At 45.5% G+C, this 27741-nt stretch overlaps 1 protein-coding gene across 1 annotated transcript in view; it reads left to right on the top strand.

Annotated features, from left to right (window-relative positions):
- The window catches only part of LRRC43 (leucine rich repeat containing 43), a 528148-nt gene that overhangs the window by 204242 nt on the left and 296165 nt on the right, over nucleotides 1–27741 (top strand). Inside the window, exon 7 of the mRNA XM_085632775.1 lies at nucleotides 27104–27254. Within this exon, the coding sequence (XP_085488901.1) occupies nucleotides 27104–27254 (151 nt within the window). The remainder of the gene's footprint in view (nucleotides 1–27103; nucleotides 27255–27741) is intronic.

Genomic DNA, 27741 nt, shown 5'->3' with positions numbered 1-27741 from the left:
GTCAGAAACGATCACCCCCTCCCACTGGAGGAAAGCCCCCCGGAGTAGCTAGTGTAGTGCTCGGGGAGGAGATGCCCTTAAATAAGGGAAGGGAGTGGGCGGGTGTCACTTTAGTGTCCCTGGGAGAACGGGAGATGGTTCCTAAGATCCAGGTGCCCGCAAATACCGCAAAGTATGGGCAGTGGGTCACCATCAACGGCCAAAGAGGGGAGGCTCTGAGAGACACAGGAGCCAGTATGACTATGGTGCGTAGCCAACTGGTGTCTCCAGAGCAGGTAATTCCCGATGTACTCCACCCAGCCGCGATGGCTGACGGCAGAACCGGCCACTATCCCGTGGCTGAGGTTCCCTTTGAATGGGGGGGGGTTGCAGGTTCACTTCGAGTTGCCGTAAGCCCTGCCGTGCCAGTCGATTGTCTGCTGGGCAATGACATGGAGCACAACGCTTGGAAGGAGGTGGAATACCGGACTCACACCGAGATGCTGGGTACACCTGACTGGGCCTGTGTTAGCACAAGGTCCGTGACTACCCGAAGAGGGAGTTCATTCCGGCTGGAGCCTGGAACAAAGGCCCAGCCAGCTGCCAGTCAAGGGAAGAACCGAGGACAGGAGGAGCCTGCCTCGGCGTCTCCACCCCGTAGGACGGATAGGCCACCGGAGGTGGTGGACCAGGAGTCTGCGGAGGGGGATGTTACCAACCTGGAGGACTTACCCATCCCGGCCGAGTGGCACGTGGAGGGAGGCCCGTCCAGGGAGGAATTCTGCCAGGGCCAGAGGGAGTGCCCTACCCTTGAGGGGCTGAGGCGACAGGCCGAAGCCCAGGCAGCAGGGAACGTTGAAGGGAACTACAGTGTTTACTGGGAGGATGGCCTCCTCTACAGTGAACCCAAGACACCCCTACATGGATCGTCACGAGCCTTGGTAGTCCCTCAACGTTATCGAGCCTTCCTTTTAGAGTTGGCTCACGAGATCCCCTTGGCAGGACACCTGGGGCAAGACAAGACCTTCGCCCGTCTTGTCCCACACTTTTATTGGCCTCAGATGAAAGTGTCGTCCGATACCTACTGCCGGACATGTGTGTCTTGCCAAGCCAGTGGGAAAACAGGGGTGAAGCTGAAAGCTCCCCTGGAACCACTTCCTGTCGTTAGCACCCCCTTTGAAAGGGTGGGCATCGACATTGTGGGTCCGTTAGATCCGCCAACATCAGCTGGTCACAGGTTTATCCTGGTTCTGGTGGATCATGCCACACGGTACCCAGAGGCAATCCCTCTGAGGACCATAACAGCACCTGTTGTGGCAAGGGCCCTGATGGGAATCTTTACCCGAGTGGGTTTTCCCAAGGAAGTTGTGTCCGACAGGGGGACCAACTTCATGTCAGCGTATATGCGGGCAATGTGGAAGGAGTGTGGAGTGACCTACCGGTTCACAACTCCTTACCACCCCCAGACCAATGGTCTGGTGGAGAGGTTTAATAAAACCTTAAAAGGCATGATCAGAAGTCTGCCTGAAAGCCTGCGGAGGAAATGGGACGTCCTCCTACCCTGTTTACTTTTTTCTTACAGGGAAGTGCCACAGAAGGGAGTGGGCTTCAGCCCCTTCGAGCTTCTGTATGGGCACCCTGTACGCGGACCTCTTAACCTGGTGAGAGACGGATGGGAAAGAACTCCCAGAAAGCTCCCCCAGGATGTGGTGAGCTACATGCTGGCCTTCCGGAGCCAAATGGCTAAGTTGTGGAAGCAAGCTTCTGACAACTTGGAAGCCAGCCAAGCTGTAATGAAGGCGTGGTATGACCACAATGCTCACCCGGTGGAGTTGGAGCCTGGCCAGAAGGTGTGGGTGATCGAACCAGGAGAGCTTAGTGCCCTCCAGGATCGCTGGTCAGGACCCTTTGAGGTGTTGGAGAAGAAGGGTAAGGCTACCTACTTGGTGGACCTGAAGACCCCTCGTCAGCCCCTGCGGGTGCTGCATGCCAACCGCCTCAAACCCCACCACGAGAGGCCCGAAGTCATCTTGATGATGGTGACTGACGGAGGAGAGGACGTGGAAAGCGAGCCTCTCCCTGATCTGTTTGCGTCTCAAGAAAAGGATGGGTCGGTGGAGGGAGTGATTCTCTCCCCATCCCTAACTCCTGAACAGCAGGAGGACTGTCGCCAGGTCCTGGGGCAGTACTCCTCGTTGTTCTCCCTTGTCCCGGGTAGGACTCACCTGTGCGTCCATGACGTGGACACAGGAGACAGCCCACCTGTGAAGTCCAAGATCTACCGGATGTCAGACAAGGTGAAGGCCAGCATTCATAGTGAGGTCACTAAGATGCTGGAGCTAGGAGTGATTGAACCTTCTAGCAGCCCCTGGTCCAGTCCGGTGGTGTTAGTACCGAAAGCTGCACCACCGGGTGCCCAACCAGAACTGAGGTTCTGTGTGGACTACCGGGGACTGAATTCAGTGACAAAAACTGATGCTCATCCGATCCCTAGGGCGGATGAATTGATTGACCGGCTGGGAGCTGCCCAATATCTAAGTACCTTTGACCTTACTTCGGGGTACTGGCAGATCTCTTTGACTGATGGAGCAAGGGAAAGGTCAGCCTTTTCCACGCCCAATGGCCACTACCAGTTCTGTGTGATGCCCTTTGGGCTCAAGAACGCACCTGCCACGTTTCAGCGCCTGGTAAACCAGATCCTCACCGGAATGGAGAGTTTCTCTGCTGCTTATCTGGATGACATAGCCGTCTTCAGTAACAGCTGGGAGGATCACTTGCGTCACCTGCAAGCTGTTCTCCAGGCCCTGAGACAAGCTGGATTGACGATCAAGGCCAGCAAGTGCCAGATCGGGCAGGGGTCGGTAGTGTACCTTGGACACTTGGTGGGTAGGGGAACGGTGCAACCCCTCCAGGCGAAGATCGAGGCCATCATGGCCTGGGAACCCCCCAAGACACAGACTGAGGTCCGAGCATTTTTGGGCCTCACGGGATACTATCGCCGCTTCGTGAAGGGGTACGGTACCATCGTAGCCCCTCTCACGGAGCTCACGTCCAAGAAACAACCTCGACGGGTAGTCTGGACGGAGGCTTGTCAGCAAGCCTTTGAGAAATTGAAGAAAGCCATGTGCGAGGCCCCGGTCTTAAGGGCCCCAGACTTTTCCAAGAAGTTCATTGTCCAGACAGATGCATCAGAACATGGCATTGGGGCAGTGTTATCGCAACTCAACGAAGAGGGTCTGGATCAACCCGTGGTCTTCCTATCCAGGAGACTACTTCCCAGGGAACAGAAGTGGAGTGCAATAGAGCGTGAAGCCTTTGCAGTGGTATGGGCTCTGAAGAAGTTGCGGCCATACCTGTTTGGCTCGCACTTCCTGGTTCAGACCGACCACAGACCCCTTCGTTGGCTGATGCAAATGAAGGGGGAGAATCCCAAGTTGTTGAGGTGGTCTATTTCCCTACAGGGGATGGACTTTCAGGTGGAACATCGGCCTGGAGTGGACCACGCCAATGCAGACGGTCTCTCAAGGTATTTCCGCCTTAGTGATGAGAACTCCCAAGGGGTTGGGTAGCTCTCCCCACTTTCAGCTGGGGGGGACGCGTGTTAGACCTGTCAGCCCTTTGGGTGGTCCCTCCTCATCATTATTTATTTTGTCCCACTTTTGCCTCAAACCCTGTTTGAATTTTTCCTTTTTGGGAACCACCAGACTTTTTAGTGTTGCTACAGATTCAGGGAGCCATTTTAGCTACCCCTGAAACTTCTGTCTGAGGGCCTGAAGCACAAAATGGTGGCCTCCTGTGACATCACCAGCATCCACTGGAACCTACCAGCACCTTCCAGAACCTTCCAGGAGATTCCAGAACTGTGTGACAGTTGGAAACCGTTTAGAATGTTGGGAGGATAAGAGAGGCAGTTGGCAGTTGGAGCTGGCAGTTGGCACCTGACTGGTGAAGAGAGAGGAGCACAAGAGTGAAGGAGGAAGGAGTGAAGCAGCAGGGGTGGAAACTTGTGCCTGGAGTGGGGTCCATAAACCCACCCTTGATACTTGTCCCAGCTGATGGATCCCAGCCTATAGCCCTGTGTGGGAAGGAGAAAGAAGAAAACCATCCTAAGGACCTGGACAGCAGGAACAGGCCTTAGAACCAAGAAGATAACAAGATTCTGACCTGAGAGTTGGTTTCCCTGGAGCCTGGCGTCGAGTAGCCGAAGACCTGGAGCCCGAGGTGGAGAAGCGGCGCTGACTGAGGTAGCAGACGTCGTACCCGGAGCCGCCTGAGGTCATAAGAGGGCGCCGGCGGAGGTCGAGTGGAATACCAAGGGTCGAGAAGGAGGTGAACCGAGGTCGAGCGAGCGGCGTCATCGGAAGGGTGAAGTCCGCCCTCCGGAGTCGTCGGAGACCGAGGTAGAGGAGCACCGGAGGTCGGGAGTGAGGATCGCACTCCGGAGTCGCCCGGAGCCTGTGAGGAGGAGCACCGGAGGTCGGGGGTGAGGATCGCACCCCGGAGTCGCCGGAAGTCGACAGCGAGGCCAGGCCGGCCGACGTCATCGGAGCCGAGAGCGCCATCGGACCGGAGCCGCCCGAAGTCGACATCGTGTGGAGACTGCCCGACGCCGTCGAATCGAAGGTAGAGGTCGAACCGAGGCCCCGACATCGGACCGGAACCGCCTACCGGCGTCGTCAAAGAACTGACACTGTGCCGAGGCCGCCGAGACCGAACCGGAACCGCCTCACGGCGTCGACACGACTCCAGCGGCGTCGGAACATCAGAAAAGGGCAGTAAGTGGAGTAGAGGGCGCCTAAGGCCCTGTGGAGACCTGAGAGACTACTCTAAGGGGCTAGGGAGGTGCTGAAGCCCACCTGACTGTGCCTGGGGTGAACTGGGACTAACCTAGAGAGGTTGTGTGGAGAGGGAAGCCAGGGCATTGGAATTTCCCCCCCTTTTGATCTACCTCAGTTTAGGCCTCAGCCTTTGCCTCAGCCAGGGAGTAGCCCCCCCCCCTCAAGCCTTCCACACCCTACAAGCTGTACCTGGGCCAAATCAGCCCTTAAGAATTGAAGTGCCATCTGATTCACAAAGTGTACTGTATACTTCTAATTATTTATTGGGGATACTGTATTTATTAAGTTCTTATCTATTTATTGCTGCACTGAATTTATAGGTCCACAGGACTTGTTGGTGTACAGTATTTATTGGGACAGTATTTATTAGTACAGTATTTATTACCTCAAAGTATTTAATTGACTGTATATATTGCACTTGTATTTATGCCCTGTTATTTATGATCACCCCTATTTATTTCAGCAAACAGCAAATATTTATTTGACCTGCTCTATTTAAAATGTATATACTGTGATTGTTATTTATTCTCCCAATCAGCAACTAAGAGAAGAAAGATAAAGAAACATATTTTCATAATTTTTACGGTGTAGAGTCGTTTTTGGAACGGATGCACGCATGGTTATTGTATGGGTATATTGTATGCTTAGCACTGCGCCTGTTTCCTGACCACTCGAGCCAAGCTACCCCAGTGTGTTCGGGGAGTCCACCACCACCCTGCGGAGTGGGAGTGGGCGTTTCCAACAGACAGAAAATCGAAATCCATCTCCAACAGACAGTAAGAGCCAAAGCCATGATAGGGGTATTCAAGCAAGCCACCCCGACTGAAAGGCAATACATTGGTGCATAAGAAAATCAGAGCAAATCATTCAAAACAGTAAGTTCAGCCACTTGCCCCATACATTGTGGTCAGGGGCACAACTTAAGATAAACTGAGGAGGTCTAACATGCACAAACTTGCCAGGCGGGGAATCTGCAAGAAGTCCTGAAAGAAGCTCTGTTTCATAGAGATACCTAAGCAAGGCTAGAACAGTTTGTTAAAGGGGTGGCCCTCTAGCTTCAAAGTGAAAGGGTTTACAAAGAAACTGGAGAAAACAAGCATTTGCAATGCAATAGGTCTCACATTTACACAAGTTCAAGCTATTGGCATTGTAAATGACAATGCCTTTTATTTATGTTTTAAAAATGAAAACAAAAAAAAGGCATTGTTATTTGCAATGTCAATAGCTCAAACTCGCGTAAATGCGAGACCTATTGCATTGCAAATGCTTGTTTAGGTATCTGTCCTCCCAGGGAAGTGATGGTATTGAGGGAAGTGGAAATGCACAAATCTACTACCTTTGACTTTAGATATTCAAACATAGGGCAGAAGTCATCTAATATGACAGCCCATTTTTTTGAGTTAAGTGTACTCCAAGGTCTGAACATCACTACTTATTTCTGGGTGATACGGTTAGTGGCAATTGTAGCTAGAACATTAAACAAGAAAGGAAACTGAAGGCCTGAGAGAAATATATAGAAAAATATTAATTCAAAAAAATTAACCATTGCATGGTTCCAAAGAGACGATGCAAGAGTAAAACAGAGATAGACAAGTCCAATCACAAAGTGCAAGAGACTGCTCAAATTGTGAGCGAGGACATAAACATAAAATAAACACACAGACACCAAGAGACCATGTAAGTGAGAGAAGAAGAGATAGCCAGGTATTGCATACTGCAAGCGACACCCAAGGAGGCCCACAAAATATCCCACAGGAGACGGTGCATGGGTGAGAACGAGAGACAGACAATGGCAATTACAAACAGCAATAGATAGCACAACATGTGAGAGAGAAACACACACTATGAACCTCACACCCCAAGAGAATAGACAGGGCGAGACACAAGACTCATCACGGATAACTATTGGCTGAAAGAGAGACATCCACACAAAATATAGGCCCCACCCCGGAAAGAGATATACAGGAAACAGATGCGGTCTGAAAGAGACATTAACAGGTGTGGGATTTAAACAAGACACAGGCCACAGGGACGTAGATGCAAACTTTAAAGAGACAGTGCTCAGTTCTCCTCTGATGGGTCCCTCATAGTTCACGAGAAGGTGACAAGTATTTCTACAGTCCTCTGAGTGACAGCTGTCCCTTAACCAGCCCCAACAGTGTTCCTGCTTAGTGCATTTACTGACACGTGACATTTGGACAGGAAGCTGATTGCCGCAGCAGACGCAAAAAAAACCAACTAGGCTATTTCATCGGATGTGATTACTCTACACTTCCATGTTTCTACCCGTGACGAGGTCTCTCTTTCTGCCAGTTATCGAAAACTCTGCAGATACTCTGACAGAAGCAGGCTGAGGGCTTGGCGTGGTGTCGCTGAGTTTGAGTGCCCTGTCCATGCACACCCCCTGGAGCATAGGCTAGTATGTGTCCAAACCACACCACCCACAAGACCCGGTGTGACCACCTGGCAGAATCAGACCCATGTTTTTCAGATATTCCTTGAGGTTTGGGTGCAGACACGAGGACATACTGTAGCTCCGAACTCTTATGTGAAACACGGGCAAGATTTTTTTCTTTTTTTTTTATGCAGCTTTAAATAGCACAATCTCGACCTGAAGGTATTGGTGAGCTTTACATGTACATGAGTAACAGTTACATTACACCACAACCTATCAGCCAGCCCAGAACACCCGACCTGCAAACCTAAAAATGGCTGATCAATCAGTTCTGCTTCAATAGCCTTCTACACAGCTGGCTGGAAGGGTCATTAAGGCGTTGCTTGCTGCTGCAAATGCAGTGATGTACAGGTCACCAGTTCGAATTCCTGCAAGGCCTTTCATCTTCCCGATGTTAGTAAATTTAGTATCGTTAAGGTGTGTAGGGGTAACACCTGCGATTTACAGCACTTGGAAACGGCAGAAGTGCGGTATGAAGCGCCATATAAATGTAAGACATTATAAGTGTCCTGAGCGCCTCATTTGACTGTCCTTCATAGTATAACGTAATGGCGTTCTGTCAGGATGAACAGTATACCCCCCTGGTTGGCCCACATTCCTCTTAAGTTCGGCCCTTCGCCTGTCTAACCACTCTAATGGAATACATATATGAGCTGAGAAAAGCAACCCCTCCGCCTCTTAGACGGGCGGCGGGAGGGGAAATGTGTGCGCCCGTCTTTGAGCACACCGAGGTATCCTCATTTTTTGGGAGGGGAGGGCCATTATGCTAGAGCCCTATAACTTCTTATGCAATGTAAACCAAGAATCTCTGTTACCGGGTGATATTTGGGTGGTTTCGGGGAGTAGTCGCGAAGTGAACCGTCAGTCCATTAATAAATACTGTAAGCTGTATGCATCTCCTACGCCCCCCCATTCCTCTCTGCATTCCATGGCTTTGACCCTGACTTGGATGGGTCTGCTCTCTTTTTAAAGGTAACAGAGGGTGAGGGCGACTGGAACAGCTGAGCTGAAAGAAGAGTGGTAAGGCGAAAGTGAAAGCGTGCCGAAGCGTTGTGCCCACACAGCAAACGCATGCACATCTCCTGTCCGGGCGCGTGGAGGCACGGCAAAGAGGAGTCCAGGCGCGTGCACATCGCCTGTCCAGGCGTGCACATGTCTTGTCCCCCTTCGGCCAAGAAACCGACAACAATAGTTCTCGCCAAGGCGTGCAACGCACATGAGCTGCGTCGCTAGGCGAGACCTAAAAACTAGATTGCCACGTAAATTTATCTACTGAGTTGTGGAGTACATTGCCAATGTAACAGAGCCATTTTGATAGAGAACTTTTATACATGCAAGCTGATCATGCAGGTGGCGTATTATCTGGAATTTCAGAGAATATATAACCAGTGGACTCCCTATGTAACAGCTGGACGCCCTGTGAAATAATGAATGCTCACAGCACCATTGAATGATACTGGAATACCATTAGGCATGCATCCAGTGTGCCCCTGAGTATTCTGGGCACTGAATATTAACAATATAGGCCTGAGCTGAGCTTGCACTGTTGGCATGGAGCTACAGACAACCAAAAGTGATTTGACACAAGGGCCAGGATTTTCCAAATAAGAAGTAACCCAATTCTTTGGTTTATCTGCCTTGTTTAAACTTTGAAGCAAGTTGAATTCAGTATTAGTCCACTCAGGCATTTTTTAGGCACATGGGAGGCAAGAACAAGGCTCTGGCTGTTATCCCTTCAGGGGCACCATTGACATCCCGATGGTAATTTAACACCCTTTGACCAACAACAAGGACCTACAGCAGTTCAAGGGAAGCAAAGGGCTATAACATGTGAGTGTACTCAGCAACAAATGGAGATGGGGGTTAATACATCTGAAGCAGGAGCATCTGAGCAGACAAAGCAAAATGGTATTAACAAGAGGGTATTTGAATAAGAATATGAGGGCATGACCAATCAGATTGAAATGTGACATAACAGAGAAACTGGCAAATGCAGACAAGAATCTATTATCGATTGATGAAAGGATGGAAATTCGATTTCCATCATGTTGAACTCTCTCATGACCAGGCAAAGAGTTCTGAGCCTAGATACTGAAACTACAAAAAATCTCAACCAAGAAGAAACTAGGTGATGCAGACAATAACACAAAGCATTGTAACACTGTGTTTTTAGGAATCTCTGCCTCTTTTGCCTCCTCTGCCTCTGAAAATTGTGTCGAAGAGCTCTTTAATGATTTCTTTCAAAATACAGACCAAGTGACAGCAGTGTTGGATTGCATTCACGGAGTATTCAGACTTGCAAAGGAAGAAGGAGAGTGTCCATTTATTTTCAAAGACAAGTAATTCTTCATGGTGAAACACCAAAATCAAGGAGACATCATGTACCAAGGCAATAGCTCTACCTCTAACAGCTGTACCAGCCTCTCTCGGAATTCATATTGGCTAGGTGCCATGAAAAGAGGGATGTCAAACAGTAACTTTAGAAAGTAAAATACCTTACAAAAGCTACCTCTTGAGGTTGATTTACAAGTAGGAAGACACCTGAGTGACAAGTACTTGCAAAGAAGAAAAACAATAAAAATTCTGGGTATGAAAAAATACTAGGAAGAAAATGAGAAGCTATCTCAGAAAAACCTAGAAAAAACAATCTGTATGATGCTAGGTTTGGGGCTGTGGGCAGGAAGTAATCTCCATGCAGTCATGAAAATTATCATATAGAAAGGAGGAAGAAACATGTTAACATTATTCTCACGTATTAAGGGTATTTTTTTAGTTTTCAGGTTACTTTGAAATCCTGATCGATCCTTCTACCTCACCTTTTGAACATCCCTTACACCACTCTAAATCCAGTTTTCTATAGCTTATCTGCGCTGGCAGAGGCCATGGACTCCGTGTTAATGTCAGCAATGACCTTCCAGCCACATCATTAGAGGTATAAAATTCCTAACCGGCATACCCGCGTCAGTACCCTTTTTCTGTGCTACCACTTTGAATTTGAAGCTCGCTCATGATTTCTGAAAAGAATTCCGTTTTTGCTTTGTGAATGATGTCTTCCCCACATTGAGAGTCAAATATCGATCACCGACCCTCATGACATCTGCGTTTTGTGCTTGTGCTCGAACCATGCACTCATTTGTGTGAGTCCTGTCAGAGCATTCACCCCAAGCCATAAAGGAAAGGCAAGCTAAGCTTTTTTATGGCCTGGGCAAGAGAAGAAGGCAGTGGTATATGTTGAATCTCGCCCAAGGTCTCAATCTCCTGCTTTTCCTGAACTTATAGCTTTCAAGAGACACATGCATGAAAAGAAGAAGGGACATGGAGACCACAGAAAAGTAAGTCACCTAAGGGTCCACCTGCACCTCCTGATTCTTCAGAGCCAGAATTGGTACCTGTACAGGTTCCAATCAACCAATGCTGCCAGCATAAACAGACCCCGACATAGCACCTGTATTCACTCTACTGGATCACACTAAAAGCCACAGACTTATCTGGAGCAGATACCGTGTACTTTATGATTTACATGTCGGAAGTATTTAGTCAGGCCATGGTTCCCTCTGGAGCACCTTTGAGCCCCATGGGAACTGTGAGGTCATTGTTTAGTCTTCCACTGAGGCCTTATTCTATGGCGCCATTCTAAACTTGATACTTCAACCCATGGCTCCTTTGGTGCTGGTGCCGATCCAGATGTAATTGCTGTCTCGGGGCGCAGCTCCTGCCCCTCCATTGATACAGGTGCGATTCCGACGCCACCACCAGCCACCATTCTGACTCTGATGGTGCGATTACCGACACCAAATACAGAGATGCAGACCCAACCCCCCCCCCCCCCACCTCTGCTAAGCATTCTCTTTCAGACCCATTAGAAATGGCCATAAGATCTTGAAGAGAGGCACAAAGAAAAATAGAAGAGCACTAGTACAGGAGACTCTCTCAATGCTCTATTTGAGATGATTCAGATCCCATAGATGATCTGAACACACATGGAGAAAGGGAGTTTCCTCTGTTTATATCTCTTGATACTTTTGTCTTTCAAAAAATGGGGCAGGCAACTGGGATAAACAACATGTCTAGAACTTGAAATGTTTCACCCTTCAGGCCCTGTTGCTCTGGAGGTGGCTTCCTATCACAAAGTGATTAAAAAAGCTGCTGATGCCCTAGAGCTTACTTTGCTTTATGTTCAAACTAAGGCTACTATTCGTACAGGGGTACTTCTGCCTTCATCTCAAGCAGCAGAACCTCTTTTACCTTTGCTGGATCCAGTATTGGCTCCCTGGACTAGACCTTCTTTCTCTCTAGCATTTAACAGAGTAATTGCCTGTTATCACAGGCCTGCTACAGCAGATCCTAGGTTTTTTGTCTCGGTGCACTTCTCCTGAAAGTGATTGTACAGGCATTGAGTACCTCAAAGTTCACCCTGGGAGCTTTTCTTACAACCCCAGCAAATTGAGAATCCAAAAAGCTGGAGGCCAGACACAAGATGTTTTCGGTGGAAAGTCTTGCCTTAAAGATCATTATATGCATGAAGCGTGGGATATGGCGACTCTCATTGAACCAAATCTACCAGACAACCTGGAAGTCGATGTTTCAGAATTAGAGATGGACATGTAGCATTAAGGCAGATCTTTCAATCAGGTCTTGATACAGATGATTTAGTAGTGAGAGCTATGGGTTCCTCTGTGGAATTAAGGCATGCCTGGGTGAGAACCTCAGTTTTTTTCTTCAGATCTGCAGTCCACAATAAAGGACTTACCATTTGATAGCTCAAAACTATTTTGGGAGATTAGAGCATATTAAGGCTAGTAGAGCAACAGGTTGTTCTTCATGGCTTCAGACCTCCTGAAGATGGCTTCAGTTTCCTCCTGTGGCAATCCCTCAGCCCCAAAAGTGGACTCAGAACCCAGTGGTTAGGCATTATAGAGGCCATGGAAAAAATAGGGGATGTGTCACCCACAAGCCTGCTTGTTCCTTCTCTGGCCAATCTGGCCGTCCGCTGCCTTTTGGCTTGGTTTGCGCTATAGAAATACTATATGAATGCATACTTACACACATAGAGCAGGAGGTTGCACTCCTGCTTCAGAAAGAAGCAGTGGAGTTGGTGCCCCAGCAGGAGATTGGACAGTGGTGCTACTCTCAGTATTTTCTAATGACCCAATAGGATTGCAGTCATCAGGATCTTTAATTTTTTTCTCTGCCAGGAAAAGTTCAAGATGCTGTCCCTGGCTCATTTCCTTTTGGTGCTCGAAGGAGGAGACTGGATGATGACACTCGACTTGCAGGATGTGTATTTCTACATATTGATTGTTCAGTCATGCAGGAAGTACATCTGTTTCATTGTAGGTTGCACTCATTATCAGTTTGCCGTACTTATCTTTGGCCTAACTATGGCAACTTAAGTCTTTATGAAGGTGATGACAGTGGTAGCAGCTCATCTCAGGGGTCCGGGGATACCATTATTCGCATATCAAGATGACCATCTACTAAAAGCTCAGTGTTCTGAGATAGTGGCATGCCACTTTCTGTCCACAGCATCCCTGCTGTTCGAATCTCACTTAAGACCCTCTCCCCATCTTTTGTTCATTGGGCAGTTCCAGATGCATCATTTGTCTGAGCCTTTCAACCTCCTTAGAGAATTTGAGACATTCAGGCTGTGGTTCTGATGTTCTGGGATAGAATTCAAATTCCACTGCTGATGGTCTTGCACATGCTAGTTTGCTGGCTTCTTGCATCCTCGTGGTCAAGTATGCACACTGGCACATGAGGCTCTCCATTGGTGCCTCCTCATACAGTGGTTCTAACATGGAGGAGATCATTGTGATCTCTTGAAGCACTGCTGCAGATCTGAGCTGATAGGGAGTGGAGAACAACTTTACATCAGGGTTGTCATTCCAACCTCCTCTTATGGTGGCCATGATTGTGGCGAATGCCTCCACCCTAGGTGAGGTGTACGTGCGGAGAACTGAAAATCAAAGGTCCCTGATCTCCGGAAAGTGGGTTCTTTAACCTGTTAGAACCTATGACAATTTGACTGGTGCTCAAGGCCTGCCTCCCCGCCGTTCAGGGTCATTCTGATCTTAACAGACAATAAATCTCTGATTTGGCATGTTATCAAACAAGGAGGAGTGGGCTCTCACTTTCTTTGTTAAGAAACGTTGAGGCTCTGGACCTGGGCACATCAGAATGGAATTTAGCTAATGAAGCAGGGTCTTTTTTTATCATATAAGACTCCCAGGCCCATTCTGCCCGCACCTGAGCATGAGACCCTCATGTAGGCTCCACCAGCTAGCATACAGTAATCTGTTAAATTGATCAGAGTTCTGTACCCATTTTTCTGAACACAGCAGGCTCTAAGCCTCTGTGACTCAAAATCGCAAGCAGCTTCTATTTTTGCGAGGCACCCTGGCCCACGCCCCGCTTTCTTCGTGTGGCCAACTTTCTCTGTGAGTCCAATGGTAGTTCCTCTCTCTCACACCTTTCTCACACCGCAAGAACACAGAAGTTCTGACTACAGACAGAACATCTGATCATGAGACTAGAAAAATTCTCACCGCAGGGAACAAGGAACTAAGGTGCTGTGGCAAGTTGGGCGTTGTTCTATTTATGTTTGGTTTATATTATCGCCATCTTCTCGCTTGCCCTATGAAACTTAAGACGTGCACTTAGCGTGAGATACTGACCTTTGGCCTGGCGAAGTTCTGCTTTATTGTAAGTGATCACCTTATTTCTGATAAATGTACGCCCTGTGGGTATTATTGACGTCAGTACAGCTGACCAGTTCTGCATTTAATTTCTGCTTTTGGAGATATAAAAATGAGACCCACAGTCCACTCGCCGGACTACCACCCTGAAGTGACCCCTTTGGGTCACTAACGCCTGTGTGGTCTCCTTCAGCCATCTAACTAGCATCTTTGGCTGAAGCTCTATTTGCTTATTGTACTTTGAAATTGTATCTTTATCTCTCCTCTGCATTGTCCTTATTCTAAAACATTATTGCAATTGCAAAGCAGTTTTTTCCTCCTGTTTTAACGTGTGCATTCTTAGCATTGCAGCCAAGTATATCTGGCATTTTGGAAGTATTTCTCTTGATCAAAATTGTGTTTTTCATATTGCATTTACAAATGTGTCTTTTAAGTTTTAGACTGCTCATTTCATATTGCATTCTTTGAAATGTTTCTCTTCTAAACGCTTTCTTTGATTTATGAATTCCATTGAATATGATATAAAAAGTGCCTTCTGATATGGTGATTCTCTGTGAAACAAAGTAATTTTATTTTTGTATCCAATTATCTTTTTCTTGAAGCTGCGCCTTCTAATAAATAGTTTTATACCTATTGGCTTGGTTTCTGCTTCTCACACGTTTATTTCCGTCATTTTAGTATGGGCATCCCTGAGCACCCCGGCTCAAGTTAATCAGCCCAAAAACCCTCCCCCCAACACTAGTAGCCTGCCATCTGGGAAGCTTGTTAAAAACCAGAGCAGAGGGCCTGAGCCACCATCACCTTGATGACCATGAATGGCACCACCCACACGCGATCATCACACTTCTTGCCCTGTGGGGGAAAGCTCATGTGGATTTATTTGCAACTCACAGCAACACCCATTACCCAAAGGTTCTGTGCTCTCAAGTATCCGTTGTAGGGAGCCTTGGGGGACAGGTTTTGATTGAAATTGAATTTTCCACATGACTACACTTTGCCTCCCACACCCTTAATTTCTTGAGTTCTGAGTGAGATTTGTCAAGAACAACTCAGGACTCAACGCATTCTTATTGCTCTATTGGCCAAGAAGGGTGTGTTATACAGACATCCTGCACCTCTCCTTGTATCCCCTGCTCCGTCTTTCTCTCCGGGTGGATGTTCTTTCCCAGTAAGGTAAGAGGGCAAAGTTCTAAATCCCAAGCTCTGACACCTTGCCTGTAGATTGAGAGGGGACACTTAACTGTTTTTAGTTACCAGCAGCAATGTAGGAGTTTGTTATTGAAAAACAAAAAAAGAATGCCTCCCACGCCATAGGAGTTTACTCCCAGGGTGTGTGGATCATTTGTGTTTTTCCGTGTCCCTTACCACCATGCTTTTCCTTGTGATGGACAGGTAAAAGAAAGCCTTTTCACTGTCCTTCATAAATAGGGTGGATGAAGTAAAGTCCTTACCCTGACGGCCCATACTCAGTCAGGCCATCGGAGGAAGTATCCCATTGACGGAGCCAACAAGGGTTCTATCAACAGAATACTTAGGTCCACTCAACTCTAAATAGGGCAGGTACAGTGTTGTTTAGCAAGCAAGGTACTCTTTTACATCTGTGATGAAGTACTCTGTCTGCCAAACTCTAAATCATGCCCTTAGTTCTTACTGTGATCGGACCTATGATTTCGAAACTGATGACCAGCTCTTTGTGGTTATACAAGAAAGAGAAAAAGGAAATCTGTTCAAAATAGGGCCTATCAAAATGGATCATATTGTGCATTAAAATGTGCTATTCTGTGGTGCAGAAAAAAACATTGGCAGGCATGCAAGTGCATTCCACCAGGGCTAAGTCTTACACTTCCACATTAGAATGGGGAGTCACGTAGCGGACATCGGTAGGGCTGCTGCATGGGCATCTCTGCATACTTTTGAAAAGCACTACTGTTTAGTTACTGAAGTATGACAAGATGGCCGTTTTGCTCATTCTGTCCTCCTGGACTTCAATGTTTAACTATGCTTCAACTCTCCTCCAGGTGCTGTATTGTTTGGTAATGTAGTCAAAACATGATGAATCTGCAGGTAGAAGTATCCATCAGAATAAAAAGTTACTTACCTTCAGTAACGATCTTTCTGGTGGATACTCTTTCTACCTGTAGATTCCTCACTGACCCTTCCATCCTCCGAGGCTTGAAGAACGTTGATGAATAATGATTATCAATGTGTATTAATATTTTTTCATTTTGCAGTGCATGTCTATAATTTCACAAGTGTCTCTCATCCTTTTGCCTTGTTTGTGTAGATAAAATAGAGGGGAAGCTGTCATTGGTATGCTAGTTGGGAGCTTTATAACTTTGATGTAGTCACTGGGAGGTCGTAGCTGATGTCAACATGGAGTCAGTGCTCTCTGTTGGCGTGTATGAGCTGTGGTAAAACGTTTACGGATTCAGACTGATCTCAGAGATGTTCAAAAGGTGAAGAATCTGCAGGTAGAAAGAGTAACATTCAGAAAGATTGTTACCAAAAAAAAGTAACTTTTTTAGGTGCTGAGTAGAAAGGGGGATAGAGAAATTGTGTTAAAAATAGATTAAGGCTATTCCCCCGATAATAGTAGTTTTTCTGCAAATGGTTTCCTTGAACATCCATGGATTACTTTTTCCAGCATATCTTTTTAGGAGTGGCTATCACTGTAATCCAGAAAATCCATCTCCTGAACAAACCTCTGGAACGATACACTTCACTTCAGAAGTTCTCATCACATTCTAGTATATGGAGACCGGTCGCCAAGCACACGACTTCATAATAAAGGCAGGGGGGCTGATATGCATTATAGGACATTTTGCAGCGGCACATCTTTGAGCAGATGTTTCCTCAAGTTGCAAAATGTGTAGAATATTAGGGAGATTTTTATTTTTAATTTAGCAGCTGACAGACCTATGACAAGCGGATGAAAAGAGGAAAACAATGACTTACATCTCTAGTGCATAGGCTGTCCTTATTTGGGTTAACAAGGTTTGTGCTATTTTCACCCTCGGGAAAGAAATTGTGCCTTTTGCTCCATCCATTAGAAGTATACCAGAAGTAATTTATCCATAGTCATTAAGTGGTCACTATATGCCACAGTTAGCACTGTTTGCTAATAAGAAAATTAGCAAAAATCACTATCATATCAAGCACCAGTCTGTTTACATTACAATTAATGAGGGTAGAGAAAGAAAGAATGTGTAGACTCAAATTTCACTTTGAGTAAACATCTTTTCCAGAAAGAAACTATTAGAAGTCTTGGAAGTAAACTTTAAATGATACAGTGGAGCTGTCATAGGAGGTAATCTAGAAGGTCTGGCAGAGAAGCAGAGAACGCCATGGACGCACATTCCCTGTTCCAGCACTTGTCTGAAAACACATTGAAGACTCTGTATTAAGCTGAGTTTGCTCCTTTATAGGTGACAGGGCACAAAACACCTCTGGCACTAGAACTGTTCCATGGTGTGTCCCTAAACCTTCTACCCTTTCCCCTCTTTTGTTCAACATGTACTTGTGCCATTTGGCGTGCTTTCTTCCTGTGAACGTCCTTCTTTTGTAAGCCAGTAATACCCACATTTTGATGATAATTGGAAAAGGCCATGGTCATACTTGCTCCCTCAGCTGCTAGAAAAGGTCTGAAATGGATCTCTGAGAACCATCCTAAGTGAAATCAATCCAAAATCATGTTCACACTTGTAATTCTCCTAATGTTTGGGACAATCTCCTGTGGCTGTCCTCTCGGTACTGTCTCAAACAAATCCTAGTGGTGAAGAATTTTCACATACTTCTGTCAGCGGCAGCCGGTACAGGTAAGTGTGGTGGGGCAGGGCCCGGCAAGGCACGGCGGGGGGGAAGCTGACAGACAATGGAATAGGTGTTATTTATTTATTTAATTATACCTATTCCGTTGTCTGTCGACTTCCCCCCACTCCCACCCTGCCCCGCCCCACTGCCTCACCGCATTTACCTGTGCCGGCCGCCGCTGCCTTCTGTACTCCATACTCCCTTAAATGCTTGCTCTGCAGTGACCAAAAACATTTTTTTTTATTTTTGTACCTTTTGACTTATTTTAGCTCTTTTTGTTGATGACCATAATGACTCCACTACCAATGCTTTCATCCGCTGTGACATTATTTATTGTAACTAAATCTTTCTTGGTTCTGGATTTGAAAAAAGCAGCCAAACTTCTCAACATGCATAATACTACAGCTAGGACCGTTTTTGTCAAATATAATCATGTTTCAGCAAAGATCAGAGCACTGCACTGACTGCCAATTCCTAGGTACAAGTGTTTCTTTCATGGTGGAACAACTTGTACAATCCTTGGAGCTACTATGTAGATCAAACTACCCCATTCTATTATACATGAAAACATCTTCTTAAGTTTAAGAACCTGATAATTACTTGTCTTTTTGATTGTACCTTGTACCCTCTAAATAGTTCAGGTTTCTTTCTATCCTTCAGGATTTGTTAGCACCAAAGACCATTTTGGGGTTATATGCTTGCAATCTATACATTGTCTTATCAGTAGATAAATTACTGGCAGCCCACTTCAGAAAGCATTTCACGTACCTGAAGCTAGAAAACAATTAATTGCTTTTGGAAAGACAGTGTAATCAAACATGGGTTTGATAGAAACTACTGAACAATAAGGTGAATTGGCAAGATGGCTTTAGAACTCTATTCCATAAAATATTTAAAGGGGATCTGTCTCAGCCATTGGTTTAATTATTCAATTATTTTGCAAATGCAGGAGAATTGCACAGAGCATATAGAAACATATGTAATGCTTTTGTTCCATCCCCAAAAGACTAAGTAGGCTCTGCCTTTGCAGGCTCAAAGCACTCTTGTAACAAGATGTCAAAATCTGCTCAAATTTATTAGCTGCATCTTGTGCTTCCCACATTTGACAAACACAGACCAAGTGAGATTCACCTGCAAAAGATCGAAACATTACTTTACTTTGTATGGCCCATAAAAACAGCATTACATTTCCATTAGCTTTACTGATGTTAGATTCATAGTTAGATCAATCATGGCAAACTTCAAAAAGACATGGCAAATTTTAAGATATCCTCCACTAAACTTAAGGTACAAAATGGGCAAATATTTAGTCAAGCAAGGCATATACCAAATGTATCTTTTGGTACATTTGACTGGGATCTGAGCACAGGACAGCACCAAGAGCTAACCAGACTTCACGTAGGTTCAGAAGGAGAAGCATTTTATACGCTATCCATCTGCTCTTTGTCAGGCACCGTGCTTAGACCGCTGCTGATCTTCCTTGCCTCCTGGGTTGTTCTCATGCTTCTGTGACCCAGAAGAGTTTCCTGCAAGCCCTGTTCAAGTCATGTTGGTCACGCAGAGCAGAACTTCAAAATTCTGCGTAGCTTGCAAGATGTCACATGTGGGTTTCTTTTTCATAGTTAAAGAAATACCATGATCTCCTCGAAACAAGCGAAAACCATATAGTCCTTTCTAAGATGATGTCTGTCCATTCGAGGATGCCAAGATGTTGCAGAGTCAGTTCCTGATTAAATCATAAATAAAAGGGCTATATGAGAGAACGATGCTTTGCAGCATATTTTGCTTGAGTGTTTTTTTGCTTCTATCTTTGCCCCTCGCCTCTGTTTTTTCAGGTTGGCTCATTTTCCTTCTCGATTTGTCTCTTGGTATAGTGTGCCTCTTCTTTTTCCTAGTATCAGGGGTAGGTGCTGTGTTGCTGATTTCTCATGCACTACCTTATTCGTCAATCAAGAATTAAAAGAGTGCCAGAGGAGATGTTTTACCTTTTTGTGGGGTTTCCTCCTAAGTGTGACATTGTCATCTTTCACATATATTATTCTGTGGAATGTGGCACCATGGCCACTTAATGGAATTTTCCTATCCTCACGCAATCTCGAAGGGTACTCAGCAGACCATTTCAGAATCCAATCCATGATACCTCTAAATGCTCTCTCTGATATTTACCTTGGCTATGGTAAATATAGCGAACAAAATAAGGTGGAAGGAGGCCTAGCATACATGTGCCACCCTCTAATGGCAACTCCTTATTTGGAGGTAACATCAATTGTATGATTAGAATCACGTAATCTATGCTACTTATAATCTTGACGAGCTAGAAGGTTTCTGAAATGTCTCTTGGTAAAACTAAATCAAGTTTATTCAGTGGGGCTATTTCTTACAGAATCCAAATATTGTATACAGTACACCAGATCAGCAATTCACTTTGAGTGGAAAAAGCACATTGTTCAATATTTAGACGTAAAGATTAAAGTAAATTGTCAAGAATTGTTTCAACATAACATTTTCAAATGGCTGTCTCATGTAAATGCAGACTTAACCAAAGTGGAGTAAATTGATATTCCATTACTGGGAAAAATGATAAGTTTGAAGACATATGGCTTGCCTGTTTTACTCTGTTGCATTTTCGAATCTGATACCCAGGAATATTGAAACATCTACTAGCCAAGTCAGAAATCCAAAACCACACCTTAACAGCTTAGTTTACAACTCTATTGGAATGGCATGCCACTGGTCAAGCTAGGATTAGAACAAGAGAAAGGAATACTACAAAACCACTGAACCTAACGTAGCTCTATTATAGCTATTTTGACTATGTTATCCAAGTGAATTGTCCTTACAGAGAGAGGTACCAATAAAAGTATACCTTGTCGTCTTTCATGTCTCCTTTGAAACCAGTATCACACTATGGCAATAGTGACTTCTATCCAAGAGTAGAGCTGTATCTTGCCAGTTGATGAGAGGCTGAGAAATTGGTGCACTGCGAGGAAATATACTTCTATGGAAACCTGGGGATTTATATAAGTGTAAGCAATTATTTTCAATATCCAAGTCAAGGAGAATCCGCTTTATTCAAATTGTGCAACAGACAGCCAAAGAGAAATCCAGATGTCTGGAATTTGGTAGAATTTGAGAACTGTTTTTAGAAGATTATACTTTGCATCCAGGGCTTGATTTACAAAGCCATTTTGCGGTTGCAAGCCCATTGTGACCTCAAGATGGATTTTTTGTATGTACAAAACACATTTTGTGAGTCGCAAAATCATTCACAAAATGGGCTTACTGACTCATTCAGAATTGTAATCAGGAAGAGTTGTCAAATGAACCCCATCCTTCCCAGGTCCATTTCAGAATGTAAAGTATTGAACATTTACTGACTCCTCAAAGGAGGTGGTAACAGATTTGCAAGGCAGAAGCTGCCCCTGTTAGACAGTTCCCCCATTGGGTGACCTCGAGGGAGCAAACAGTTATCCAGGGGACTACTGTGTTTTTGCCGCTATGTGTTCCTAACAGGAAACTTTTTTTTTTTTTGCAGAACTGGTTCCTTTAAGAAACATAGGCTGCTTTAATATAAAATAAGGTCTCCCACTTGGAAATGCAGACACGGAGATGGTGTTCTCCTCTTCTTTGCAGGCCATCCTTCCTGTACTTGAAGCGAATTGTATGGGATTGCGTAAAATTACCTGCCCAATTAATTGTCATTGGGCAGGTCGTTCAGTGGTTTCATTAGAATGGAGATGTTTTGACGCTACTTATTTGTTTGACTTTTTTATTGTTGCATTTAGGTCATATACAAAATACAAAATCAAGTCGTGAATTGGTACATGTTCATAGGTAGCACAACAAGCATACAACAGGACTATCAACTTTGGCCTCATATTGAATAGATCACCTCCCATCTCATTGGTCAAATTACATCATTTGTTTACACTGTGTTGTGCTCTTACTCCTCTGCAAGTGGGGAATTGGTATTGACAGGCAGACAGAGAAACCCCCTTGCCAAATTCCCCTTCCCCCATATTTTGGTCCATTTATGTTGGCAGCCTATTCCCCCGTACAACGCCCTCTCGGCCTGCATACACCAATCCATTTCAGTTTTCCAGTCTCTCAATGTTGGCGCCAAGTCCGCCCTCCATTTCTTCGCAATGTTGCGCTTAGCCACTGTAAAGCCCAGTGTGACCCAGGTTCTTTCTCCCGCTGTTAGGTCTGCTTTCTCCCAGATGTTTAATTAACACCATTGGGTGGCTTCTCCATCTGCCTCCCACACACCGTAAGCATACATGTAGTAATCTTTCCCCAGTATTCTTGTATTCTCGGGCAACCCCACCATACGTGGACGAACGTACTTGTCTGCCCATATTGTCTATGACATTGCGATGAGTAATTTCTACCCGTTTAAACCAGTGTGATAGGTGTGTATTATGTTCTGTGTAGAATTTTTCATTCGACGAATTTAAATCCGGAGCGTATGGCTACCTCCCTTGGTGATGCAAGCGCCTCCTGCCACTCTTCATCAGTGAGGGTTCCCACGTCCTCCTCCCACTTTGTCTGGATTTTCTCTAAGGTGTCGGGTGAATTGTGAAGCAATTTCTGGTATGTCAATGATATTGCCTTGTCTCTAAGGTAGTCGTTAAGGAGTCTATCCTCCAAAGGGGAGGAGTCTGGGAGAGCTGTACCTAGTGGGATTGCTCTTGATAGGGCATGTCGTATCTGAAGGTAACAGAAGATTTCCGTTGAGGATAGCTCATATTCGCTCTGGAGGTCTGCAAGGGGCTTAATTTTCCCTCCCGCCCATAGGTCTCCCATCCTGGAGAGACCAATGCAGTCCCATTTATCAAAGCCTGGTGGGTGCACTAATAGTCCTAGTGAATCCCACAATGGAGTGGCTAGAGTAACCTTATCTTTCCATCCCATCAACGCTGACGCCATATGCCAGATTTTAATCGTTGTTAATGTTGGGGTGTGTACCGGCGAGTTTTGTTACCCGCTATAGAGGGCCCTGAGGATACCTCCTGATCCCATGTTGTTTCTATCTAGTCTATACGCAGGTTCAGTCTGCTCTAGATGAGCCCATCGATTAACCACTATTAACTGTGCTGCCCAATATTAGTATTGGAGTGCCGGGAGGGCGACCCCGCCGTCATACCAGCCTTTGACCAGCTTATTTTCTGCTATTTGTGGGACTCCCCTGTCCCAAAGAAGCGTCCGTATCTCTGACTCAACAGTTCAGATATATCTTGGGGGTACCAAATAGGGCGTATTTCGTACAATATAAACAAAACAGGGGATTGCCATAATTTTTATATAGGGAGGCTCTGCCCAATAACGACAAGGGCAGAGTACTCCAGTGTCTTACGTCTTCCCTCAACCGTTGCAAAGGCGGGTCCAAATTGCAGTCATAAAAGACCATCGTGTCGGTGGTAACATAAACTCTCAGGTATCGAAATCCCTCCTTAGTGATTTGCACCGTACAGGATCTGGGAAGCCGGGGGGGTGGGAGGGGGTGGTCCGCAGATAACATACAGAACAGATTTGTTCCAGTTTATAGTATATCCTGAGAATTTTTTAAATAGAGTAAAAATATTTAGTACACTATGTAGTGAAAAATAGGGGCTCGCCAAGTAAAGAAGGATATCATCAGCATAGAGGGAGATTCTATCCTCTCAGTCTTCCGTCCATTTTAGTCCCCTTATCAGCAGGTCGCCTCTTATCCACACCGCTAATGGTTCCAAAACTAGGACAAAAATCAATGGGGAGAGGGGACAACCTTGCCTTGTCCCTCTATGCAAGTGAAACATTTTTGATCTGCCACCGTTGTTTATAACCTGTGCTCGGGTATAAAAGTTTAACCCACATCAAACATTTCTCCCTAAACCCAAACTTCTCTAAAACCGTAATTAAAAAGGGCCACTCTATCATATCAAACGCCATTTTAGTGTTAGGGACATTACGGTTGCTTTTTCTCTGACATGGATGCGCTGATGGTTAAGTGAGGTATTTCTACCTGGCATGAATCCTGATTCATCAGGATGAACCAACTTGTGCAGCAATGGAGCCAGGCGTGTCACTAGGATTTTCGCTAGTATCTTGACTTCTGCGTTTAGCAGCGATATATGATGCACACCTTTCTGTGTATTACAACTATTTTTGCTAATTGCTGGTCATCAGGCAGTTTCCCTTTTTTAACGCTTTCTTGGTACATTCGCGATAAGTATGGGTCAATTGCAGACGCATTTAGTTTATACAATTCAATTGGTAGGACGTTTGGGCCCTTTGCTTTGCCGGTTTGCAAAGCCCCTATTGCTTGCACTATTTCACTCTCAGTTGGATCCAATTCTAGGCTCTCCCTGTTCTCCCTGTTCTCCACCCCGAGGGACAGACCCAAGGTGGCCAATAGTTCATGTGCATCGGCCTAAGAGGTCAATCGTGATGGTGTATACAGCTGCTCATAGTATGTCGCAATGGCGTCTGCTATTTCTTGCCTATCTCTCAGTGGTGTGCCAGTATCTGGGTTAATCTGGAACACCCATCTGGAGGCCATTTCCTTCTCTTCTAGCCATGCCAGCAATTTGCCCACTGTATCCCCCACCTCATAAATTCGATGTTGGGACACCCGGTTCTGCGCTTTAGCTGCCTCTTCGGCAATATCTTTGTACGCTCTCTGCTTCATTTGTAATCTATGTTGTATGTCTGGGGAGACTGACTTCTGCAACTCAGATGCTAGCTTCTGGGTTACTGCTTCTATCTCTGACAGTTGTTTCTGCCTTTCCTTTTTGTGGCTGGCTATTATGGAGACTCATTGGCCCCTAATAACTGCCTTATAGGCCTCCCATAATATTTGGGCTGAGTCCACCGGCTCCTTATTTTCTTCAAAGTAGTTTTTTGTTGCTTTCATTATGCCTGCTCTAACTGATGGCACTTGTAGGTACCAGGGGCTAATCGTCATCTGGTTACTCTTATGCCCTGTTCCTCCCCCATAGGTTGCACTCAGTGGCGAATGATTGGAGATGCCTCTGGGGAGGTGAATCACTTCACCGAACAGCGAGAGTTGTCCCACCACACCAAACATATAGTCTATACGGGATAAATTTCCATGGACCCCTTAGTGGAAGGTATATTGACGAGTCAGGGGGTTGCACGTACGCCACATGTCAACAAGAACCATGGCCGACAAGAACTCAGCCAAGGACTATCTCTGATCATGGTAATGTGTATCTGCCCAAGTTGCTCGAGGAGACCCTATCGGGAGGGCGCTTTACTTTTACCTTCAAGGCTTTCTGTCCGACCTCCTGTTCTGTAGCTATTAATTTCTTGAGACCTGTATCTTGCATTGCTACCACAACAAACCATTTCATGTAGCTAGAACCTCTAAATAGCCCCAACCAAAAAACGAGTTCCCCCGACACCCCTCCCTGCTTCCCTGCATTGTGGACTTAAAACTGCCCCCCCACCCCCCAACTCCGCAGAGTGCCTGTATAACCTCTCTCTCATAACTTACTGTCTGGGAGCGTGTCTCCACCGGCTGTTCACCCGCTACAATCCTATTGCACAATCATACAATGACTTTACCAGTTTAAAGCTGTGTCGCTGGAGTCTAATAGGGTCTTCGACCCTTTCTGCAGTCTATCTCAAAATAAAACAGTGAGCAGTTCTGAAATGCATGAATCGAACCGGTTCCACAGCTTCCAGGTGGCCGACACTCATCTGGGCTGTCTGCGTATATCTGGTGTCCAATTTGGTTCTAAAGTGTCACAGATTTCCTCCTGTGCAGCTATCGCTTCAGCTATGATTGAACAGCTGTGCCTCAGTTTCCGTCCCCTGATACTTCCTTTTCTCGTTGATGTCTTGGGTGCCTTCTCTCTTTGTCGTCTTGTTGTCGGTGGGGGTTGGAACGCGCCTAACCCGTTGTCCTCCATCCCTCCAGCCACTCCCAAGCTTCTTCCGGGCAATTGAAAAAACACATTTTCACTTCTGCCACCATCCGCAGCTTCGCTAGGAACAGCATCGCATATTTTAGGTCTCTATCACAAAGTACTTTTTTGATCTCCATAAAGGAGCGGCGCTTATTCTGGATCTGGGCTGTGAAGTCCAGAAAGAAGGTTATTGTGCAAATGTCATATTTCAATGGAGGAGCTGTATGGGCAGTCTGCATTATGACGTCCCTATTACTGAAGTTAAAGATCCTGGCCCAGATAGGACGGGGGGGGGGGTGTGGGGGTGTGGGCACCCGGTCTCGGCCGGCCTCCCGGCAACTCGGTGGGCACGTTCCACAGAGAAATAGTTAAAGAGGGCACGGGGCTGTAGATGTTTTGTAATAACTTCTTCAACTAATAGATCTGTAGACGGCCCCCCGGCATGCTCCGGCACCCCTAAAATGCGTATGTGACGCTATTAGTACATCAGTCGTATGCAAAATCAGAGACTGGTTGTAAAACATCAGTGTGCAATATGCACCCAAATTTTGCGACAAGTCTCTGTACATCTGCCCCTTAGTCTTTAGCTTTAGACAAAGGAGATTCTAATAAGAAACTCCTATATGTGATACAATGAGAAATTTATCTACAAAAGGAAATATCTTTAGTGTCATAGAAAAATACAGAGCCTAGCCAGCTATATCCTCCTAGAGAGTTCGGATTAAAGAAAACTCTTGCAAAGCGTTACTTGGATGCCACCTCGCCCTATAATGATTGTAAAAAATGTACCCTGTATTATTTTTCACAGTACTGTATTATTGGCTGTGGGCAGCAGGAGATATGCCTTACTTCTGATGAGGCTGTTCTGTATTCCTCCCATTTATTTTCACCATGTTGGGACTGCTGCAAAGCACTGCTCTGGTTAGGCTTTGTACATTTACTACTGGTAATTGTAATGATAGGTATGGACATGGGAGAAGTTTATACTTTGCAGGGTGTGGAGTGGCAAACTGTGTACACATTTCTATAAAGGGGGGACCACGTTGAAGTTTGCATATTCTTGAAAGCTAAGACAACACCCGTAACAATGGTATGGGCCATAGTTCTGCATATGGCGATAGTTAAGAAGATCACTGAAAAACGTAACACTGTTATATGTTTAAAAACATAGGGATACCTCGGAGTGTCTCAATATTGAGAAGAGGCAGGAATCAAGTAGATACCCTAAAACATCTTTATGAGCTCACATTGAATTAAGGTGTTTGAGAGCAAGGAACATGTCTGTGCAATACACTAGTAATCAGTGCAGATGAATGGAATGCTAGATGCCCCAAAATCAGGAAATGTACACTTGATTTAGCTACACTACAATTACCCAATAACAACGAAAAGCTTGTGCCCTATCTGTTCTAGGTAGCAACTGAAAATACCACAGAATCTCCTGTCTTATTTGTCTCCGTTGTAGAAGACCATCTAAAACCACCAAAGGACAACAGTGAAATAAAAGACATAGAATCCGTGGCTATGAATCCTCTTCTCAAACAAGTACAGCAGGATAACTCTGGTATTTATATATTTACTTATTTTTGTGCTTGTAGAGTCCACTTAAGGGTGCAGATTACAATGTATATGTGGATTTGTGCCTTGTTCACAATGAATATGCAGAACCAGGCATGCATAAGGCTCTTTGGACCTGATTTAGTTCTTGGCGGACGTATTACTCCATCACAGCTGTGACGGATATCCCGTCCGCCGAAATATAAAACCCTTAGGTTATAATGGGATTTATATTTCGGCGGACGGGATATGTTTCACTGTTGTGACGGAGTATCCCGTCTGCCATGATTTAATCAGGTCCTTTGGCTTGGAACTTGCTAACACTCCTGGGAGCCAACACGTTCACGCAGGCATTTCTCATATCTAGTCATTAATGTAATAAGACTTTGAAAACAGGGCCAGATCTTTGTCCCTATCAAATTTAAAATATATCTCATATAGACTTCTAGCTGTAGATTCCTTACCTTTGAATTTCCCAGGCTGCCCCATATTTA

This window comes from Triturus cristatus, chromosome 11 (genome assembly GCF_964204655.1).
Source record: "Triturus cristatus chromosome 11, aTriCri1.1, whole genome shotgun sequence".
In the NCBI taxonomy this organism is placed as follows: domain Eukaryota; kingdom Metazoa; phylum Chordata; class Amphibia; order Caudata; family Salamandridae; genus Triturus; species Triturus cristatus.
This window is presented reverse-complemented; position numbering and strand designations above follow the sequence as displayed.